This window comes from Lathyrus oleraceus, chromosome 4 (assembly GCF_024323335.1).
Source record: "Lathyrus oleraceus cultivar Zhongwan6 chromosome 4, CAAS_Psat_ZW6_1.0, whole genome shotgun sequence".
Lineage (NCBI taxonomy): Eukaryota > Viridiplantae > Streptophyta > Magnoliopsida > Fabales > Fabaceae > Lathyrus > Lathyrus oleraceus.
In genome coordinates, this window is record NC_066582.1 from 228,407,085 (window position 1) to 228,426,256 (window position 19,172).

The 19,172-nt window shown below is 36.9% G+C and overlaps 1 protein-coding gene and 1 long non-coding RNA gene across 2 annotated transcripts; one reads left to right on the forward strand and one right to left on the reverse strand.

Annotated features, from left to right (window-relative positions):
• Nucleotides 1-12,827: 12,827 nt before the first annotated feature.
• Nucleotides 12,828-14,022, reverse strand: LOC127074715 (uncharacterized). Its single transcript, XR_007786103.1, has 2 exons — nucleotides 13,556-14,022; nucleotides 12,828-13,095 (listed from the first exon to the last, which is right to left on the reverse strand). It is a non-coding gene; the product is annotated as an uncharacterized LOC127074715 (long non-coding RNA).
• A 2,685-nt stretch (nucleotides 14,023-16,707) lies between these two features.
• On the forward strand, nucleotides 16,708-18,838 carry LOC127136803 (uncharacterized). Its single transcript, XM_051063325.1, has 3 exons — nucleotides 16,708-16,924; nucleotides 18,372-18,442; nucleotides 18,518-18,838. Exons 1-3 carry the CDS (start codon nucleotides 16,708-16,710, stop codon nucleotides 18,836-18,838), a joined length of 609 nt encoding a protein of 202 aa, XP_050919282.1.
• Nucleotides 18,839-19,172: the final 334 nt, after the last annotated feature.

A 19,172-nucleotide genomic window follows, 5' to 3' on the forward strand; every position in this document is an offset into this window, starting at 1 on the left:
ACTCAATTCAAATTGCCTTGAAGCAATCTCCTTAAGCATTGTGCATTTCATCCTGAAAATCCAAACCAAATGTGAGAAACTAGACCACTAGGCCAAGCCTAGGGTCCAAAGGGGATAAAAAGTTATAAACAGCAAGTGCAAACCAACCAAAATCACATTAAAACAAATCAAAAGCAAATGCAATTGGTCTCATGCCTAAACCATACACCAAATTAATTTTATGCACCATTTAACATCAATCATGCAATTTACAACTTCAATTGACCAAACAGAACTATCTCACTCAAAAGCATACCAAAACCATTCAATTAATTCCACAAAAATTCACACCTGAACAGGACACATTCAAGGTATAGCATGTCAATTTTCAGCTCAATTGGACAAAAGAAAGTAGGTCAATGAAAATCAAGAAATCCAGACACACTTATACAAGCCAATTCAAGGCCTCCACATAAGCATCATCTTCAATAATTCATAAAACAGTGACATCACATGGTAAATTAATGGGACCAAAGCCAAATGGAAGCTACACATGTTAGGAACCACTCCACCAAATTTCATTATCATAGGATTAGGGATGAGGATTTAGCAACATATGTAAAATTGTCACACAAATAAAGCCCTAAAATTGCTAAACAGCAATCAAAAATCCTAATCAAATAGAAAATGGATCAATTAAATCCACAAAAATTCATGTTGAAAGTTAACATATACATTGTATCTCATGCAAAAAATCAGAGCCATAGGCCTAGTGGAAGCATGGTAAATTAATTTATGAACTCAGCATGGCATAGTGTGACACATATTGTCACACTCAAATTGAATAAATCATATCTACCAATCCAGAGGTCCAAAAATCACAAATGATACATGAAAATCTCCAGGAATGTGTCAAGAATAACCATATGAAATTTCATTAATTTTGGATAATGTATGAGTATTTGGTGATTAAAATGGCAAAACATACAATTATGTCACACATGATCAAGATTAATATACCATTCCAAAATTTTACCAGGCACAACTTACACTACTATGCCTAAAAAAAAGTAGATAAAATTTGGAAACTAACAAAAAAAATCCCACCTAATTTGGGCTAATATTGAATTTCTTATGAATTTTTTAAGTTTTGTAATACTATGTGATAATTATTTAAGTTGGAAAATAAATTAGATTAAGCTGATGGCATTATTGTAAATACCAAAACGTGGTACAGCCTTCATTAATGCCGTGGCGGCTCACCATTGGCCAGATTTGGTGGGAAACACGTTTTGAACATGGCCATGCGAAATTAATGGATTGAACGAGAAAAATTTTCCAGATTCTGCGTCTTCATCGCGTGCGTTCGTGTTCATCAAGCGGCAGCTTCGGTCATGAGCAATATTGCACCAAAATGCGCAAACGATATACCGATTTCTTCCTCTTCCAACGTAGATCGCGATTATGTCCATGAAATCGGCTAAAGATTAACGTACAAAAAGATCTAATCGAAAGAAGTTTCACACACAAATATTCGGATCAACATATCTAGCTCAATACTTAACGGAATCGCGCGATTCAAACATCAAATTAACCTACATTCCACGAACTATCTAAGCCATATCTTGATTTCACGAATTAAAGATTTCGAAAAATCACATTCTTGAAGTGCAGCCGTGAAATTCTCGTGTTATTGGCTTTGATTCTTGAAAACAGATCGTGATTGATGATTATGAAGATGAATGATGATGATTTCGCAGCTCAACGATGCACGGATCAGTGGAAAATCGTAACTGCCATGTGAGAGCAAGCTTGTAGCAGCTGGAGTTTTGGACGGTTTTTGCTTCAATTTGCTACAAACAAAACTCTAATATCACCTGCAAATGAAGATTCAACCAAGGATTCGCAGAAACAATAGTGAATTATTGAAGAATTGATGAAAAAGTGTATGTGAAAATGGAGAAAAAGTGAGAGAATTGAGAGAGTTTTTTGTGATTTTCTGTTTGGATCTTGAAAAATGATTAGTGCTCAATGATTACAGTTACAAAATTAGCCTTATATACCAATCCATTAATCCAAAATTAATCATGATTAAGCAAAATTGGAGAATTAGTGTAATGTGCAATTTTTCAAGTGTGTGGCCAAAATGCCCTTGGTTAATGCAGCTGATTTTTCTGTCCAAACTTGGTTCCAACAGGTCACAAATGACATTTAGAAATTGTTGCAAAAAGCCTCATTTCAAAATTCCAAATATTTCTCAAATTGGACCATTTTGCCCTTGGATTTTAATTAGTGCACTTGAAAATTGACCTTTTTGTGTGAATGCTTTTGGCAAAATGTGGTGATGGATTATGAAAGTACACATTAAATGTGATTTGCTCAAAGAAAAACCATCCAATTTGGCCACTCCATGTGAAAGTTATGCCACTTTGATTTCGGGCATTTTCTGAAAATGATTGGACCATATCTTGCTAACCACACATGGGAATTTCAAGTTCTTGGACTTTTTGGAATGGTGAGATCAAGATCTTCAACTTTCATGTTGGACAAAATTCCATTTGAAGCTCTTATGATGAAGTTATTTTGAGGAGAAAAAGTTTCCATTTTGGGCCGTTGAAATTACAGGTCACCTGCTATTTTTGGAAACTTTCTGTCTGACCTCCAAATCTTCAACCTTGGTCTTTGATATGTCAAATGAGACTTGTATGGACATGAATGAGGCCCTTCAAACCATCTCACACCTTCCAATCCATAAAATCAGGCACAGTTGACCACAGTTGACCACAGTTGACTTTCTATGGTTCCAGCTGAAATTCAGCTTGACTGATGACTTCTGAGCATCCAATATTTGTCCAAATCACTTCACAATGATCCTTAGACCATATGAACTTGATAAATCAATCCTAGGGCTTTGTCCCAATGAAAATAGCACATGCTTGCTTGTTTGACTGATTCTCCTGACCAGTTTGACCTAATTTGTCAGTGGGCTTGCACTTGGGCAAATGGACAATGCAATGTTATGCAGTGGCCTATGTTATGTTATGACCTATTATGAAAATGAATGTACAAAAGGTAGGGTGCAAATTTGAGGTGCTACACCTACCCAAGGTTTTTATGGGCATTTCCTATCCTTATGAGGGTAAAACTGTCCTTACTATTGAGAAGTAAGTAGTTTTATCCCTTGGATGTAAAGGGACATCTTAGGGTCATCGATTGGTCATTGAAGGCAACATTTGTAAGGATACCTTAGCATTCGAAGGGACGATCATCATTTAACCGTAGGCTACAACGAAGGGTCATCGAGGGACAAAATCATATATTCGCAGGCAACATCCGAGGGACAATGATTTATTTTATAGGGACATGATGATTTAATCGAAGGGTCTTTGCTAAGTGTATCCCCATATTCGCGGAACATGACCGTAATACCGTAATATCGTAAGGCAACAAAGAGAGGTCCAAGATCACATATTCAAAGGCAATATTTTACAATCAATTAGGTAGTTGTAATCAATTAGGTAATTAGGATGAATCTCCACAAGGGCATCCCACAAATAAAGTGGAATACCTAGCAAGCTACCTTTTCCGGGAGTATGTGAACCCTTACAAAATTCAGCAAACAGGTCAGAATACCAAATCAGGGTGCGGTCAAGAGTTGCACCCAACAAAAGGCATCACAACAGAAATAGTGTTAGGCAAATACTGCATGATTACAATAAAACAGATCAAATTGGCAAGAATCAGAACGAAAAAAATAGGCGACTGTCACGTTCGCTTCTGCCTCGCCTAGCGACGGCTTAGCGAATGCTCGCTACATGCTCGCTTAGCGATGTGCTAGCGAGCGGCTGCGGGTTCTGGTTTTAGAACAGTACGATTCCAGCAAGTTTCACGCCCTATGGCATCCATTACAGAAATTACATGGTTAAACGTTCAAGATATTCATACATACTTAAATTCACATGCCAAAACTTAAGATATTTTTATAAATTCAATCCTAATGCCATATGCAAATTGAGAACATAAAGCGGTAATAGTAATGCAAACCTGTTTGCAATTGAATTGCAACCTTGAATTGGCAAGTCGCTCTTAGGGTTGGCGTCGGATTGAGTTGGGTGGAGGTAACCTTGGTGCAGATGAGTTTCCTTCAGGGTTTCCTTGAGGGTTGCTCTGACTTCTCTGGGTTAGCCTCCAGGGTTTGTTGTGTTGCTTCTGTTAGGGTTTCTGTCCGTCTGCCTCTGTCCTCGTTTTCGTTTTTCGTTTCGTTCCCCCTTTTTCTGACTGAAGTGTTGGTATTTATAATGCTTTTTGTGACCTAATGGGCTCAGAATGAAGCCCAGAATTTTCTGGTATTCGCAAGCTTCGCTAGGCGAGTGGCATAGCGAAGGGTTCGCTAGGCGAAGGAGTTGCTCGCCTAGCGAGCATGCCAGTTTGGGCCATTTTCTGGATTTGGCCATCTGTGAGTTGGGTCGTTGTTCCTTTAAGGTCAATGCCTTGAGTAATGAGTTGGAGTGCCTTGAAAAATGCCTTGTAATATTAACAGGCAAATTTTGGGATTTGACCAGTCTGTTTGTAAATTCCGAGAAATTATTCCGGCTAATATTAAGACAGAAGATGATGCAAATGAATGTGAAACAAAAAAATTGGTTAGAGTTAAAAATAGAGGGCAAATTTTGGGGTGCAACAGAGGCCCCTATGCCCATTGAAGTGGCCAGATGAAAGTGAAAGCAAGCATGACAATGGTTCACAAAGCTCTCAATCATCATGTATTCCTCCCAAGTATCTTATTTGATCAAGATAAACCAAAGGGCTTGAGGATTGTTTCTCAAGGAAACCCTAATTCAACTGTGCATTGATTGTGCCTTGCTCATGAAGCAACCTTAACCCATGATCAAATACAATCAAGGGAAGTTCTTTAATTCATCATTTCATGCATATATGAGCCTATATGAGTGTCCTCAATCATTTATTCATCAAGATTTAAAGTTTGGCCTTGAGAAGTTGATCAGTCAATTCATCTAACTATTTTGAAATCCACTGAGACCTAACTTTTGATGTGTTTGTCAAATGAAGATGACCAAAAAATAAAAAATGTTTTTAAGGGCCATATGAACAACTTTCATGTTCATCAAAATTTCATTTGAAACTTGGAAGGTCATAGTTCATTTCAAAACATTATAGGTCATTTTGACTGAAACCCTAATTTTTGGTCAACTTCCCAAGGACCTAACTCCTTAATTTTTTATGATTTTGAGGTTAGACCAAGTGCATTGGAAAGTTTAAGATGTCTAATTAAAATGTTATGTTGGACAAAATTTCATAATCCTAAAAGAAATACATGTGATAATACAAAACATTATAGGTCACTTTGGACCAAAGCCATTGAAATGTGAAAAAGTCCAACTTCAAGTGCCCATAACTTTCTCACCAAAAATCCAAATGATGCAAAATTTAAGTCCAAATTGATTTTCTTGAAAATATATACAACTTTGATGTTGTAGGTTTTGTCATTTGAGTCTTTCATCACTGAAACAGAAGGGCTTGAAGTTGGTCCATTTTGGCAAAATTTCCATATACATGTTTTGTACTTTGAACTTCATGGCCAGTTTTCAATATTTTCCCAACTCCAAATGGATTTTTGTTCAACATAACATTTGTTCCTTATGTCAAGACCTTTCCAACCAATACCCACATGCATATGTTTCAATCTTCCAAATGGCATTTTCGAAGAGGTGAAGTTTTAGGTTCAATTATGCATAACATGTTAAAATTCCATGCACAAGCTTTTGCATTGCCATCTGCACGTCCATTTCACTTTCATTTGTGTTCAGCATGCAAAACCAATTGAGTTTGGGCTTCAGATGCGCCTGTACAGGCCCATACATGGAGGATCCAAGTTCATGCACACACGAATTCTTCATTGCATTGCATCAGCCTTGGCTATAAATAGGATGCTTTGCTCACTTCAAATCTCAACCTAAAGGCGCCTGAAGCTCTGCACAATTGATTCCCCAATCCTCCATTAAAGGAATTCTGAATTTTTCTCTTCACTTTTCAAGCTCAAATTTCAACTTCATTGGTTGATCTTTGGCTTCTAAATTCCTTAGCCTTGCTTCCTTGTTACTTCAAGATCAAGCTGCACACGAGGATTGGATTGGATCAAGCTCACACAAGCTGCACTTCAAAGGTTTTCCCTCCAACTGTTTTCCTTCGAATCTCTTTGGATATTGAACATTATTTGTATTGGTTGGCATCTCTGAAGTCCTCACGTGAGAGGCAATTGATTTGTGATCTTAATTTTGTGAATTGAACAAGTTCAAATTGAATACCTCATTTTTCTATCTCAGATTTCTTCCTCTATAGGGATCTTGAGTGGAAATTAAGGTTACAGGGGTGATGTACATCACCCCAGCTTTCGAATGCTATATAGATCGCGTGTTTTAGTTGAGGTTTGAAAACCTGCAACAGGTGGCCGGAACTGGCCTTCTCACCGGAGAAGACGGTGGTTTTCACCACCGTCCCCACGCGTCTGAATTTGGACCATTGGATGTTGATTCCCAAATTTAATCTTAGCCTTGCTTTGTTATGACTATTTTTAATGTTGAATGCCACACGTTTGACTTGTCCTTACCATGAGCACGCGCTTCTCATCCACAAGATCAACCACGTCAATTAATGAAGTGGATCTGACCCCTCAGGATTTTTGCTATTTTGAATTTCTGTTTTAATTTTCTTTTATTCCATTTTGTTTTAAAAATTCATAACTTCTTTATTTGGAATCACAAAAATATGGGACCAATTGCAAAAATATTCTCTTAAATTCTAGTTTCTAAAAATAATTTTTAATTATTTTTGTGATTCCATTTAATATTTTTTGTGAATTATTTCATTTCTGATTGTTTTTAATTCATTTAAAATACTTTTTGATATTCAAAAATGCCAAAAATATTTTCTTAACATCTTTGGACAATGATGAATCTATGAAAAATATTATCATCAATTTCTTAATTGATTTGAGATTTATTTGAGATTTTAGTCCAATTGTGTTATTTTTCTTCATTTTTAATTGTTTAAAATTAGTTTTTGTTTTCAAAAAATGATGAAAAATCTTGTCAAACCTTGTTTGACCATGTTAGACTTACGATGATCCAATTGGACTTTTCCAAGTTGATTTGAATTAGATTTGAAGTTTGACCTTTATTTGTTCATTTTATTTCATGTATTATTTAAATTGCAAAAAATACCAAAAATATTTTTGTTATTTTCTTGACTTCTAATCTTCATCTCACTTCTGTTTACCATTGATTGATGTTGATTTCATTCATGATTGATCAATGTGTTTTGGTTATGTCTTTTGAATTTCAATTATGTACATTCCATTTCCATCTTCTTCTTCTTCTTTTTCTTTTTGACCAATGAGTTAATGATTGGTGGTTAGCCTTGACATATGAGAGGCTTAACCTTCTTTAATCCAAATCAAATTCATCTTGATCAAAGATCAAGTGAATTGCTTTGTGTCCAAGATAGGTTGCTTCTTGGTCAAGCAAAAAAACTAAATCCATACAAGGTCATTCTTCTTTTCTTTTGGCATGGCAAGTTGTAGGAGCTTGGCTTACTAGTCATGGCCTCTAACTTGTGTTTATTAGCCTATAGTTTTATTGACCGGCCTCAGATAGGTGGGACTACTACATTAGTCCACTTACGATTGCTTAACATAACGCTAAATTGCCTTATGCCACACTAACACTAACTACTAATTATTAACTTTTAATTCAAGCATTTAATTCTTGCAATTTACTTTAATGCAATTTAATTTCTTGCTCATTAATTCATTTGTCTTTGCCCTTTGCTCACTTGAGCTCATGTTTATGTTTATGCAATTTGCCTTTTGCTCACTTGAGCACATTATTGTGTATATACTATTGCCTTGTGCTTGTTTTGTTTTTGTTTGTGAGAACCCAATGCAAATGGAGAAAGGACTTAGATTTAGGATCTTACCTATGCTAAATGGAGTTTTAAGAACAACTAGGCCTCATGCCTTTAGAATTCTAAATATGTTGAAGAGCAACTAGGCCTCATGCCTTTAGAATGCTTAATCTTGAAGATGAATTGAAAGGACCTTAATTCTAAACTCACTCTTGTCCATTCTTTTTATTGCATTGTGGAACTTTTTTATTTGTGTGTTCTTGTGTGATAGGGATCCCAAACTTGAGCCAATTAGAAGGACCATTGTCATGAGCATCTAAGATAAGAGAGACAAATCCAAATTGGAAGATCCTAGGAGCTTGATTGATTATTTGCTTGATTGCTTGAGTTAATTGCTTATTGCTTGCTAAGTCCAAAGGAAATTAGCAACTTGGATCATCTTTATGATCTCAAGAAGGGAACTCCAAGTAGTTTTATTTCTCTTCCCTCATCTTTGCATGTTTAGGACCTAGCCCTTCTCTTCTTCTCTCCACTCTAACCCAAGTCAAACTTATTTTGTGCAAACATTAACATTGTTTTCAAAATTAGAAACCTAGGCACTATGCCTTTGATTTTTTTTTTAAAAAAACTCTTTTCATAACACTTATTTTGAATTGAATCTTAAGTCAACTTTGACTTTATTTTGTGAATACTTTTCATTTGTAAATGCAACTCACTCAAATTGTTTTTGTGGTTCCAATGGCCACTTTTGCCAAAGCTTTTCATAAACATTAGCTATTAGGTTTGAGTTATCATAGTGGTTGATATAAACCTCACCTGTATCCTTAGTGATTGGACTATAAGTCTTCCATACTTATTATAGGATGGATCCCTCACTAGTATGTTGAAGCTCTTCTCACATGGTGGATTTGTGGTTTAGGTTGAGTTTTCTCCCTTTTGATAACAAAAGACCTTAAGGCTTTTGACCAATCAATTCATCAACTCATTTTGAGGTTTTTACCCCAAACTACGAGGTTTTGATCCTACCTTTTTAAGATGGTACGTAGGCAATGGGTTTATCCATTCAAACACAAAATTGTAAATAACTTGTATATTATTTTCTCATCTCCCCAATCATGTTTGCACAAATATTTCTCACAAATACCAACCTACCATACAACATTTGTAAAAAGGGCTCCCTTAGAGTACTAAGGATGTTTTGGGTGCTTAAAACCTTCCTATTGCATGACCAACCCCCTTACCCAGATCTCTGACATTTTTATTAGTTTTTGATTTGATAAAACTTCTCAGTTTTTGTTCGTTTTCTATTCTTTCCTTTGGATAAATAGAAGTGCGGTGGCGACTCGAATTGTATGATTTACTTTTGATTTAGTCAATAAATCTAAAGGTAACGAATACCCCGCTACAGTAGTAATGTAACTCCTGGATACCTATCTTCTGTGGAGTGTTGGTCTTATTTTAGACTTTTGTGAGTCATCAAGGAAGTTATTCTACTAATGGAAGTCGGTAAGGTTCTAGTACCATTTTGGATAGTAAGCACTCTGGAGGGTAAGTGTGTTTCTTTGTAGATTGTTAGCTAAACAGTAGTGCCTAGGGATCCCAGGTGTTCCACTATTGGAATCAGAGTATCACAATGGAAGGTGACGAAAGAAAGAGCTCAATCAAGTCTGTGGGGATCATGGAGATAATTGCTCGTAAGAATGGACGTAAGGATGAGAGTAAGATAATCTCGTGATACTGGTTCTATCTCATTGGAGTAGTACGAGAGAAGTGAAGTAGTAGGAGTAAGGGCTTGTAGCATACATTATCAGATCAAGTGAAGTTGATGAGATTATCGATAGATGGATTACAAGTTTGTCACATTTATTAAAGGAATAATAAGAGAAGAGTAGTCAATATTGTGTGTGGTTAAGGAATCAATAAATTTTCTTATGAAGAATTAATGAGTATTGATTAACCAAGTCAAGATAAGATGTTGTAATTATGTTTTGTGTAACTTAGTGCAAGGAAAGGAAGTCGTGGTTCCGGGAGGAAAGTGACCAACTGATGTAGAGCGGCATATCAGATGAATTAAGTGGAAGTAAGTTTAAATGTTAATCCAATATCAGAATAAGATTGTGATGGAAATCAAGAAGTTTCAAGAGTTCATGAAGAAAGAAATTTGACAACAAAGACAAGTTAGAAGAATGAGTGTGTGTTAGAGGCTTGAAATCGAAGAGAACGCAAGTGTTGGTCTAAGACGTTGATACAAGGTTTGTTTGTTTGTTGAGTGAACGAAGTTCGGGGGAGAATTTCAATTTAAGGGGGGGAGAATGTAATATCCCATATTCCCTTAAATGCTCAATTAATTGTCAGTTGAGATCAATTGAGTTCCTGTGTACTCTATCTTTGATTAGTTGTAACAATTGGAACTCTTATATGCTCTAAATATTGTCAATTGGGACCAATAGAGTAACCAGTGAACTCTGAAGATATTAATTATTAATAAAAGAGACAGACCAATATTAATAAGTACAAGAGATGACATGTTTGGTAACATTAATAATTGGTTAATTGGTACTGGAAGATAAAATATCAATTGTGATATTTTTATTACTACCTAATATTATAATATATATAAAGTATATGTTATATATTTGTGTGGTTGTAAGAGAAAGAGAAAGAAAAGGATAAGAAGAAGTAGGTAAGAGAGAAAGAGAGATATCAGAAAGAAAAGAAAGAAAGGGAAGAGGAGAGAAAGAGGAAAAGAGGAAAAGAGGAAGAGGAGAAGAAGATGAAGGAAACCACCATCATCATGTCATCTTCATCATCATCATCACCACTTTCTACTCACCGTCTTCACCATCTCCATGTGTCCAAGGTGAGTTCTTAGATAGATTTAGCATTTGGGGAAAAATAACCTATGTTTGGGGGGTTAGGATTTGTGTGAATTTGTGATGAACTTGTTGTGTTCATACTTCTAATCCATGATTTGTGTTGATATCATGTTGTTGTTGTTGAAGTTGTGATTCTTGAGTGTTTGATGCTGAGGTGTTTTGTTGTTGAAGTTATGGAGGTTAATCACATGAATTCATAAAAATATAAGTTATTCATGAAATATTCCATGAATCATGAGTTAACCATGTCTTTTATGATTATGGTGTTTTTGTGATTGAACATTGTTGTTATTGTTGTTATGAGCATGTGTTTATGAGGTTGAGAAATCCTTGAGTGTTGATTGTTATTGAAGAATCATGTTATGTGAAAATGGTAGATGAAAAGGAAAATAACAGAAGAGTTATTTAATGAAAGAAGTTACTGGGATTTTTTTAGAGGAATTCACATTCAATCGATTAATTTGATCAATCTATTGACATGAATTAATTATTTGATGAATTAAAATATGTCACCAATGGGGTTCAAACCCGGGACCTCCTTGGAATGGTACAAGTCTTACCACTAGGCCAATGATTTTGTTGTTGAATACTTATGCAATGAATAAATGTTAATCTAAATCTTGATTAAGATAGATTAATGAATTAATTGAGGATTATAACTCCGTTTTGGACACGGACGGATGCGTTAGAAGGATAACGAAAAAGGCTATCATTATTATATGTTATAGTATATTATGTGTCTTACAAATTCTATGAATTATATTGTGATGAATGTTAAACATTGTTGATATGTTTGATTGTGAAATTACATGATTAAAAACCTTACAAAGATGAGTGAGGAAACCTAGGAGGATAACTTGATTAATAACTTAGAAATGCAATCTAGGTTATGGAACATGTGTGATATATGTATGAGAATACGGTATTCATTCGTACGACGCTTATGTGGAGGTCGTGGACGAATTGTTGTCATGATTGAGAATAAGATGCATTGTATGGAACATGCCATGTTATTGTTGTGTATTATGGTGAATTAGGTCACCTATGATTGATGAATTTTGTTATGGTTCGTGGAACCGATGATTATGGAACCGATCGTGTGTTAATAATGTGTGTTTTCTATGGTGGTACACATCTCTATTGGTATGCTTAGATGAGTAAGCATTGGGATGTGGGACCAATGATTCGAGCCTCAATTGGGTTTGAGCCTCAACCATGGCGGACATGGGGGAAAGGTGGACACCTAAGTGGGTTAGAGTCCCGTACGGTGAAAGAGACTCAAAGTGGGTAAAGTCCCATACGAGTGATGGTTCTTAAAAGTGGGTTCGAGTCCCATAGGAGAACCTAATATCCACCGCGAAAGTCGAATCATACGAGCATGCATGAACCGGGCCTGGCTTAGACGTAATAACGATCGTGGTTGAGTTATGAGAACTCAGATGCATGTTGCCATACAATTGCGAGATAGTTTCCCCATCGCTCAAGTCTTCATTCCCTTGTTGACTTGAGTTGGTTATGAGTTGAATATTGATTAGAAACCCTGTAGAACCGAGTGGACCCATAGGATAGGAGAACTCACTGAGATTATTATATCATCCCATTATTGTTGTTATTTTTCAGGTAATCCTTACAGGTTGAATCTATGAGAAGTTATTATGGATGTTTCAAGGGATGCTATTATGGATGTTTCAAGGGATGCTGTTTATCATGATCTTCCGCTGTGGAGTTGTGTGCAATGAAGATATTGCACATAATTCTTAGATTTTTATTGTTTAGGCATTATTGTATATCATGTTCCGTTGATGTCTTTAGTTTGGACATGTATATATATATATATATATATATATATATATATATATATATATATATATATATATATATATATATATATATATATATATTGATCACATTAGGAACTTATGTTGGATCAGTACCAATTATTAACACTTGTATGATATTATTCTAGATATATATTATACCGGTTGTTATAGTACAAACCATTTCTTAATCCAAATATCCAATCCAATTGTAAATCCATATCCAAATAACTTAGAGCTTGAGTCCATGTCCAACTATATTCATAACAAAAACATAAACAATTGAAATAAAAAGTGCAATGTGCAAATAGCAGAAGGTGCCAAACGAATGCAGAAAACGAAATGCAGAAACGACACGGGCGCAGCATCAGTACGCAAAAGTACGAACAACAACAACGCCAAAATGAAGGAAACGACACAAAGCAAAAATAAACAAACTGCAGTAACAATTCAAAACGCAGTAGAAACCGAAGCTTCCAAAAAGCCTTCACAACATTATCCTGAAAACAATGCACCCTGTTAAATCAATACAAGTTTGGCAGCAAATAAACTAACGATAACAGATTCAATTCCAAACTCTTAACTGAAACATTTCTAACAGAATTCTAAATAAGCGCTTAATTGTAAAACAGTTTCAAATTTCTCCTCAACTAACTCTTGCAAATTTCCACAACTAACGGTGTTTTCACCCCTAACCGATTGGTGCCGCGGAGATCTAATAGAGTTTACTCTGCTAACAACTTTCGACCTCTATAAAAACAGGACTCATCACTGGGATCAAAGGCTTGGTTCACATCCTCTCTCGCTCACAACACGCCTCTCTCACACATAACACTTCAGTCACTCAACCTCTCAAGAAGGAAGAAAATTTGATACATTACAGAGAATCGAGACAAAGCGGAATGATCCAGAAGAAGAAGAAACGTGGATCGAAATAGAGTAGAAGAAGAAAGCGGATACCTGTTATCACCAGAAAGCCACTGTATCGGTAAGTTACTTTTTTGTCATCTTTCTGCAATCTGTCGCACATTTTCTTGAGTGCACATACGCTGGGAGATATGATTTGTTATCGCAATACCGATTTGCTGAAGATGATGATTGAAATCGAGTTGAGGGAGGTTTCGACGACATTGGTTCAGATTCGCTTTTCGGATCGCATCTCGATCGCGTCTTTGTTCAATTGTTGGAACGAAGTGTTATTCTTGAAGATCGTTGCGCCATGATTCCGATCCAGTTGCGATTCGATGTTGAAATCGGTGTAGAGGATTCCGATGGCAGTGATGCATCCAGTTTGAAGCCATGACGATGGAACACGCTTCACTCCGTCGAAATACTCAAGTGAAGGTTCACAGTTGGGAAGAGGAATCGGAAGCGTGAGTTTTGGCTTGTCACGTTGGGCTCAGACCCAAAATTCTGCACTGCTAGAGTATGGGCTTAAGGCCCACACGATCTCATGTCCGCACCCCCTCAGGAAGCATTCTTGAATTTGCTTTGGCCAAGTATTGGGCCTCTGATGTGAGGCCCGTTTGAACCCCCCTCTTGCTGCAATCTGGGCCTGTTTTTGGATTTATGCCTCAATTAACAAGAAATTTTTTACTTCATACCCCTACGTTTAGCCTCATACCCCTACAATTTTTTTAAAATACCAATTTTACCCTTAATTGGTTTTAACCAATTTACCATTTCATTTTTACCATTCAGTTGATACTTCCGAAAATTGCACATTCCACCCTTGCACCGGAACTCTTGGAAAAAGACTTCCGGTATGTATTTTTTTCCAAACCGGAAGACTAAACAAAACACATTCGGAACTCACCAATTAGTAAACCGGAAGACTTCAACAAAGAGTTCCGGTTGTTTAATAAAAAAGAAACTTTCCAGAACACTTATTGAAAGAGTTCCGGTAAACAAATTGACACATACCAGAACTCTTTGAAAAAATCTTCCAGTATTGTTTTTATGTATTCCGGAACTCTTCTTAGAAGACTTCCGATTTGCAATTTTTTTTTTTGAAATTTTTTTATTGTGCAGGAATGGAAAATCTTCCCCAAATATGTGTAGATATTTCTTATGCGTTTCTAACGACTGAAAGATTTGGTACACGAGAGAGGTGATCAGATGGATTAAAGAGGTTGGAATTGATAATAAAGTAACTGGTATTATCATTCGTTCAGATACTAAAACAAGCAAGAGGGGGAGAAGTAAAAAATTAATATTTGATTGTGATAAAGGTGGGAAACACAAAATTACTGATAATGGAACCCAAAGTGCGTCAAAGATATGTGGATGCCCATTGTTCGCTGTGAATTTTGGTGAACAACCTCTGGTTTACCAAAACTTGTAGAATTGGGTTACTTGCAGGATCAACCACACAAATCCTAGGACATGTGCAGATCTAGATGGTCTTGAAGATGTCTAGAACCACTTTCATATCTTTCATTTTTGTTCTCTAAGTGTTTTACGTCGAAGAAATGTTGATTAAAGCGTTTAAAGAGATGTAAATTTGACGAAATAAGGTAAAATGGCAGAAAATAAACTGACGAAATGTAAAGTGTCGAAAATAAAGCGTAGAAAGGTAACAAACTGGAAAGCGTAAAGGGAAAATATAAAGAACTTTGTTTTCTATGAAATATAACTTTTAAAGAAATTGGTGTTCGTTACACATACATGTTCCAAATATAACTCTTTTCTCTCACACGGGTACTTTGAGTGTTTTCAGGAATTCTGTACAAGTAAAAGTTCACCCCTTTTTCCGATAACAACTACCCTATTTATATACAAATAACATAACTGTTACTAACGACCAAATCCTAAAACTGTGACACATGGCTTTCTTCCTTTCGCCAGATGTTTCCACGCGTCTTCTGCCAAACGTCACAACTCTTTTGAATTTGAATTTGTACTTTAAGTCGAAATGACGTCTTCCTTCAGGCTTTTTGTCGAATTGTCGATATACTACAATGTTCTCCATGTCTATCAAAGGTGTCTTCCCAGCTGCAGATATCTTGTCGAAATGTCGAAACCTCCACTTTGTCGAAGTGTCGAACCATATTTATTAGCCAAACGTTTATCCCATGTTGTTATTTGTCGGAAGAAACATTTTGTACACCAAATCCCATGGCGTCGAAAACGCACGTATACAAATTGCCCCCCAGCAAAGACGTTTCGACTGCGTTTTCTGGAGAAACAGTCATTTGTTGTCAACCAGTGTTTTGATGCCATGTCATTTAATCTTTATTAAATCCAAGTCTGATAATCTCAATTTCCAATGCAGATCCATCATTACACTTTCTTCACAATGTCACGTCTAGCCCACGTTCACAGCCTACTACCATCATTTCCTCACATCATGGTCTCTTTTCAACTTCCACCTCTTTATCATTCCCATCAGAAATGGCCACGTGTCCCACTAACATCATTACCATCCTAAAACGTTTCAACATCTTCTTCCTATAAATACCCATAAACCTTTTCTTTAAACCCTTTTCCGCTTCAGATTTCCTTTCTTCATACCCATTTCTCAAGCTTTTCATATTTTTCTGAGAAATCTTCCTAGGTTTTTCCTAGCAATGGCGCCTCAAAAACCTTCAAGCAACAAACATTCCAAGAAGAAACAAGACTCAGCTTTCTCTCCTGTGCATGATTTAAAAGAACCAATGACCATTGGAAATCAACAGTATGTTCCAGAACCTCCCAATGAGAAAGAGAAAGAATGCATCTATAAATCCCAGGTATTAATCCCCGTTCTTATTTTTGGAAATTGTCATGCTATGTTAGATCCCCTTCCAAATTTAGAGATTAAACCAGATCGCTTAAAGGAATTTTTTCCATCTTACTTTCACACCAAACCCATAGGCGCTGGAAGAAAACCTCAGCCTAAAGAGAAAGTTGTAGAACAAAAAGACTCATCGAGTTCGACGGATATTGGAGAGTTGGACTTAGCCTATTTGAACTATCCCAGGATATTTAGAACTTGCCCATGGTCGAAAGACCCTTCCGACTACGTATCTTGGTTAGATAAAATCGAAAAAGTTAAAGGGGCTTTCTGGAAAGAGGTAGGCATTTTCGACCTTATCCAGTTGTCGAGAGTAGGACCCAATATTTGTCCAAATATGCTTTTAACTTCTCTCTACTTCTGGGATAGCACTTACAACACCTTTCACCTCCCTTGTGGGATGGTCACGCCTACCCTTTTCGACGCAGCAGCCATTGTTGGTCTTCATCCCAATGGTATAGATTTCGACCCTACTGTCTTAAATGAAGATACCATTGCTTTCGAGACTAGCCTTGCACCTTACTCCTTATTCATGTCCTATTATCACGATAAGAGTACTACTGAAGTTTTAGATGTCGAACATATAGCTTTTCTAACATTATGGCTATCCAAATATGTGTTTTATTCTCGCTCTCTCCAAGTTGCTAAGAGATTCATTACCATAGCCAATCAGCTTCATGCAGGCACAAAACTATGCTTGAGCGAAATGATTCTGGCGAACCTTTATGAATCTCTGAGTGAGAGCGTACATCTTTTAAAAAACACCAAAACCCAAGGGAAAATCAACTTATCAGGACCTTTCTGGCTCTTGCAATTATGGTTCAATGCCACATTTGAAGCCAATCTTCCTGTAGCACCAGAAATAGATGAAGAAGAAGTAAAAAATAGGACTGTCGAATGGCCAAGGTTAGTGCTAATAACGCCAACTGATGAAGGAATCAGCCTTCGACAAGCTTTTAAAAGCTATGTTATGATGTTTGCTAAAAGGTATCAATTTACTTCGACCATGGCACCTTTTGCTGATAGAAAGATCGGACCTAAGTGGTTTACCCAACAACTGCCTTTGGAGATGCAAAAGGATGAAAATACATTTCTGAATGTTTGGGAATCATTCTTAACCCCTAGGCTCCTTTTTTTCTTACCGTAACACCACTAAAAACCAAATTGCTTTGATAGTTTATCAACCCAACCTTGTTTCTAGACAGTTTGGCCTAATCCAGATAAAACCTCGACCTATATTTCCCAAGAAAGGATCCATCATCTTTTATAACTCCCTTCATACTGAAGACGAAGGCAAAGAGCTGTCGAAGAAACTAGCTGATGATTCTCTCGACATTCGACCAGTTATATTTCGACCATCATTCTTATGCACTCTTAAGTTTGACGAATGGTGGAAAGATTACTACTCCAACAGATTTTTCGACGTAACTGCCTTTACTACACATTTGACAAATGTTTTCGCTTTTGTGCAGGATCGGACCAAAAAAGGTATTCAAAGACACATTAGGGAAATACAGAAATTTCAAAAGTATTTCGAAACTGCGTATAGACCTGATGATCTTAGTCGAACCATACATGAAGCAGCAGCAGAATTGAAACGCAAACTGACGGAGAAGTTTGAAAAACTGTCATTGCCTTCAAACCTTCGACCAGAGGCGCGTTATGACCTGGCTTTCAGCTATCATCCACCAAAATTCCCTCCTTTGCCAACCGCTGAATTTGGGGTGGCATTTAGCCCTCCATTTCCAGATTGGTTTGTTTGTGGGGACTTTATGAAAATTCTCCGTCAACAGTACAAAAAACCTGCTGAGCGTGTGGTTCCGACTAAGTATCATCTGGGCGAATACCCAGGACACCTTCATATTGGAATAGAACACGTTCGCGTGGAGGATCCCATTCTTGAAGGTGTTCATAGAAAAACACGATTTTTTTCTTTTGTTATTCTAACTATATTATCATGTATCTCTTACACTTATTTTTTAATCTCCTTTCTTTCCTTAGCCGTGAAGATCCCTGCTAAGAAAGCTGTTGTTGAAGCGTCGCCCAGTACTGCTAAGAAGCCTTCGACAAAGGTACAAAACTTTTTCTCTTCTTATTATTCTTCTTCCCTTTTTTCAAAACTAACTGGCTTTGGCCTGCATGACTAGGTAAGTCGAAAATCCCCAACAATCCAAAAGAAAAAGAGTGAAGAGGAGAGAGGCGAGGATAAAGTCCCTAATGAAGAGTCTGGTGACGAATCTCCAGAGTTAATCCCTCCCCCTCAGAAGAAGAAGAAACTCACGAAGGTCTCTTCCCAAAGATCCATCGTTAACCCAATTAGGAAGGATTCTACCAGTACTCCTCCTGCTAAGCCTCAGTCGAAAGACACGGGGAGTGGGAAATCCGGCTTTAATACTGAAACTCCTGAGGTAATTTTTTATTTCGACAGCATATGTTCGCCTTTCCTACATCTTTCTTCTAAATCTTAGAATTTATTTTTAGGAACAAGTGGCTGTCGAAAGAACGCCTGAGAAAATTCTGGAGGAAACAGCCCCAGAGGAAGATATCCCCACAAGTGACCATGACATGCAAACCGTAGCAGAATTCGACACTACAGTGGGTGAAGCTTCTGAAGATGAATCTCCTCCTCATCCGGGATTAAATGTTGCACCTCAGGGTGATGACATTGACATGGAGGTTGTGGTCGAAGATGATCCTGAAGATGGAGCTGCCAGAGATGGGGACAACCAGTCGAAACAAACAGAGGCTGAGCATACTTCGACGCGAAACACTCCACCTGCTCCTGACCGGACCCAAGGGAGT

Coding starts and splice junctions, on each gene's coding strand:
- LOC127136803 (XM_051063325.1), top strand. CDS start 16,708: ATGCTTTTAACTTCTCTCTACTTCTGGGATAGCACTTACAACACCTTT. Junction 16,925..18,371: donor GTCCTATTATCACGATAAGA/GTACTACTGAAG, acceptor TTCTTTCCTTAG/CCGTGAAGATCCCTGCTAAG. Junction 18,443..18,517: donor CTAAGAAGCCTTCGACAAAG/GTACAAAACTTT, acceptor CTGCATGACTAG/GTAAGTCGAAAATCCCCAAC.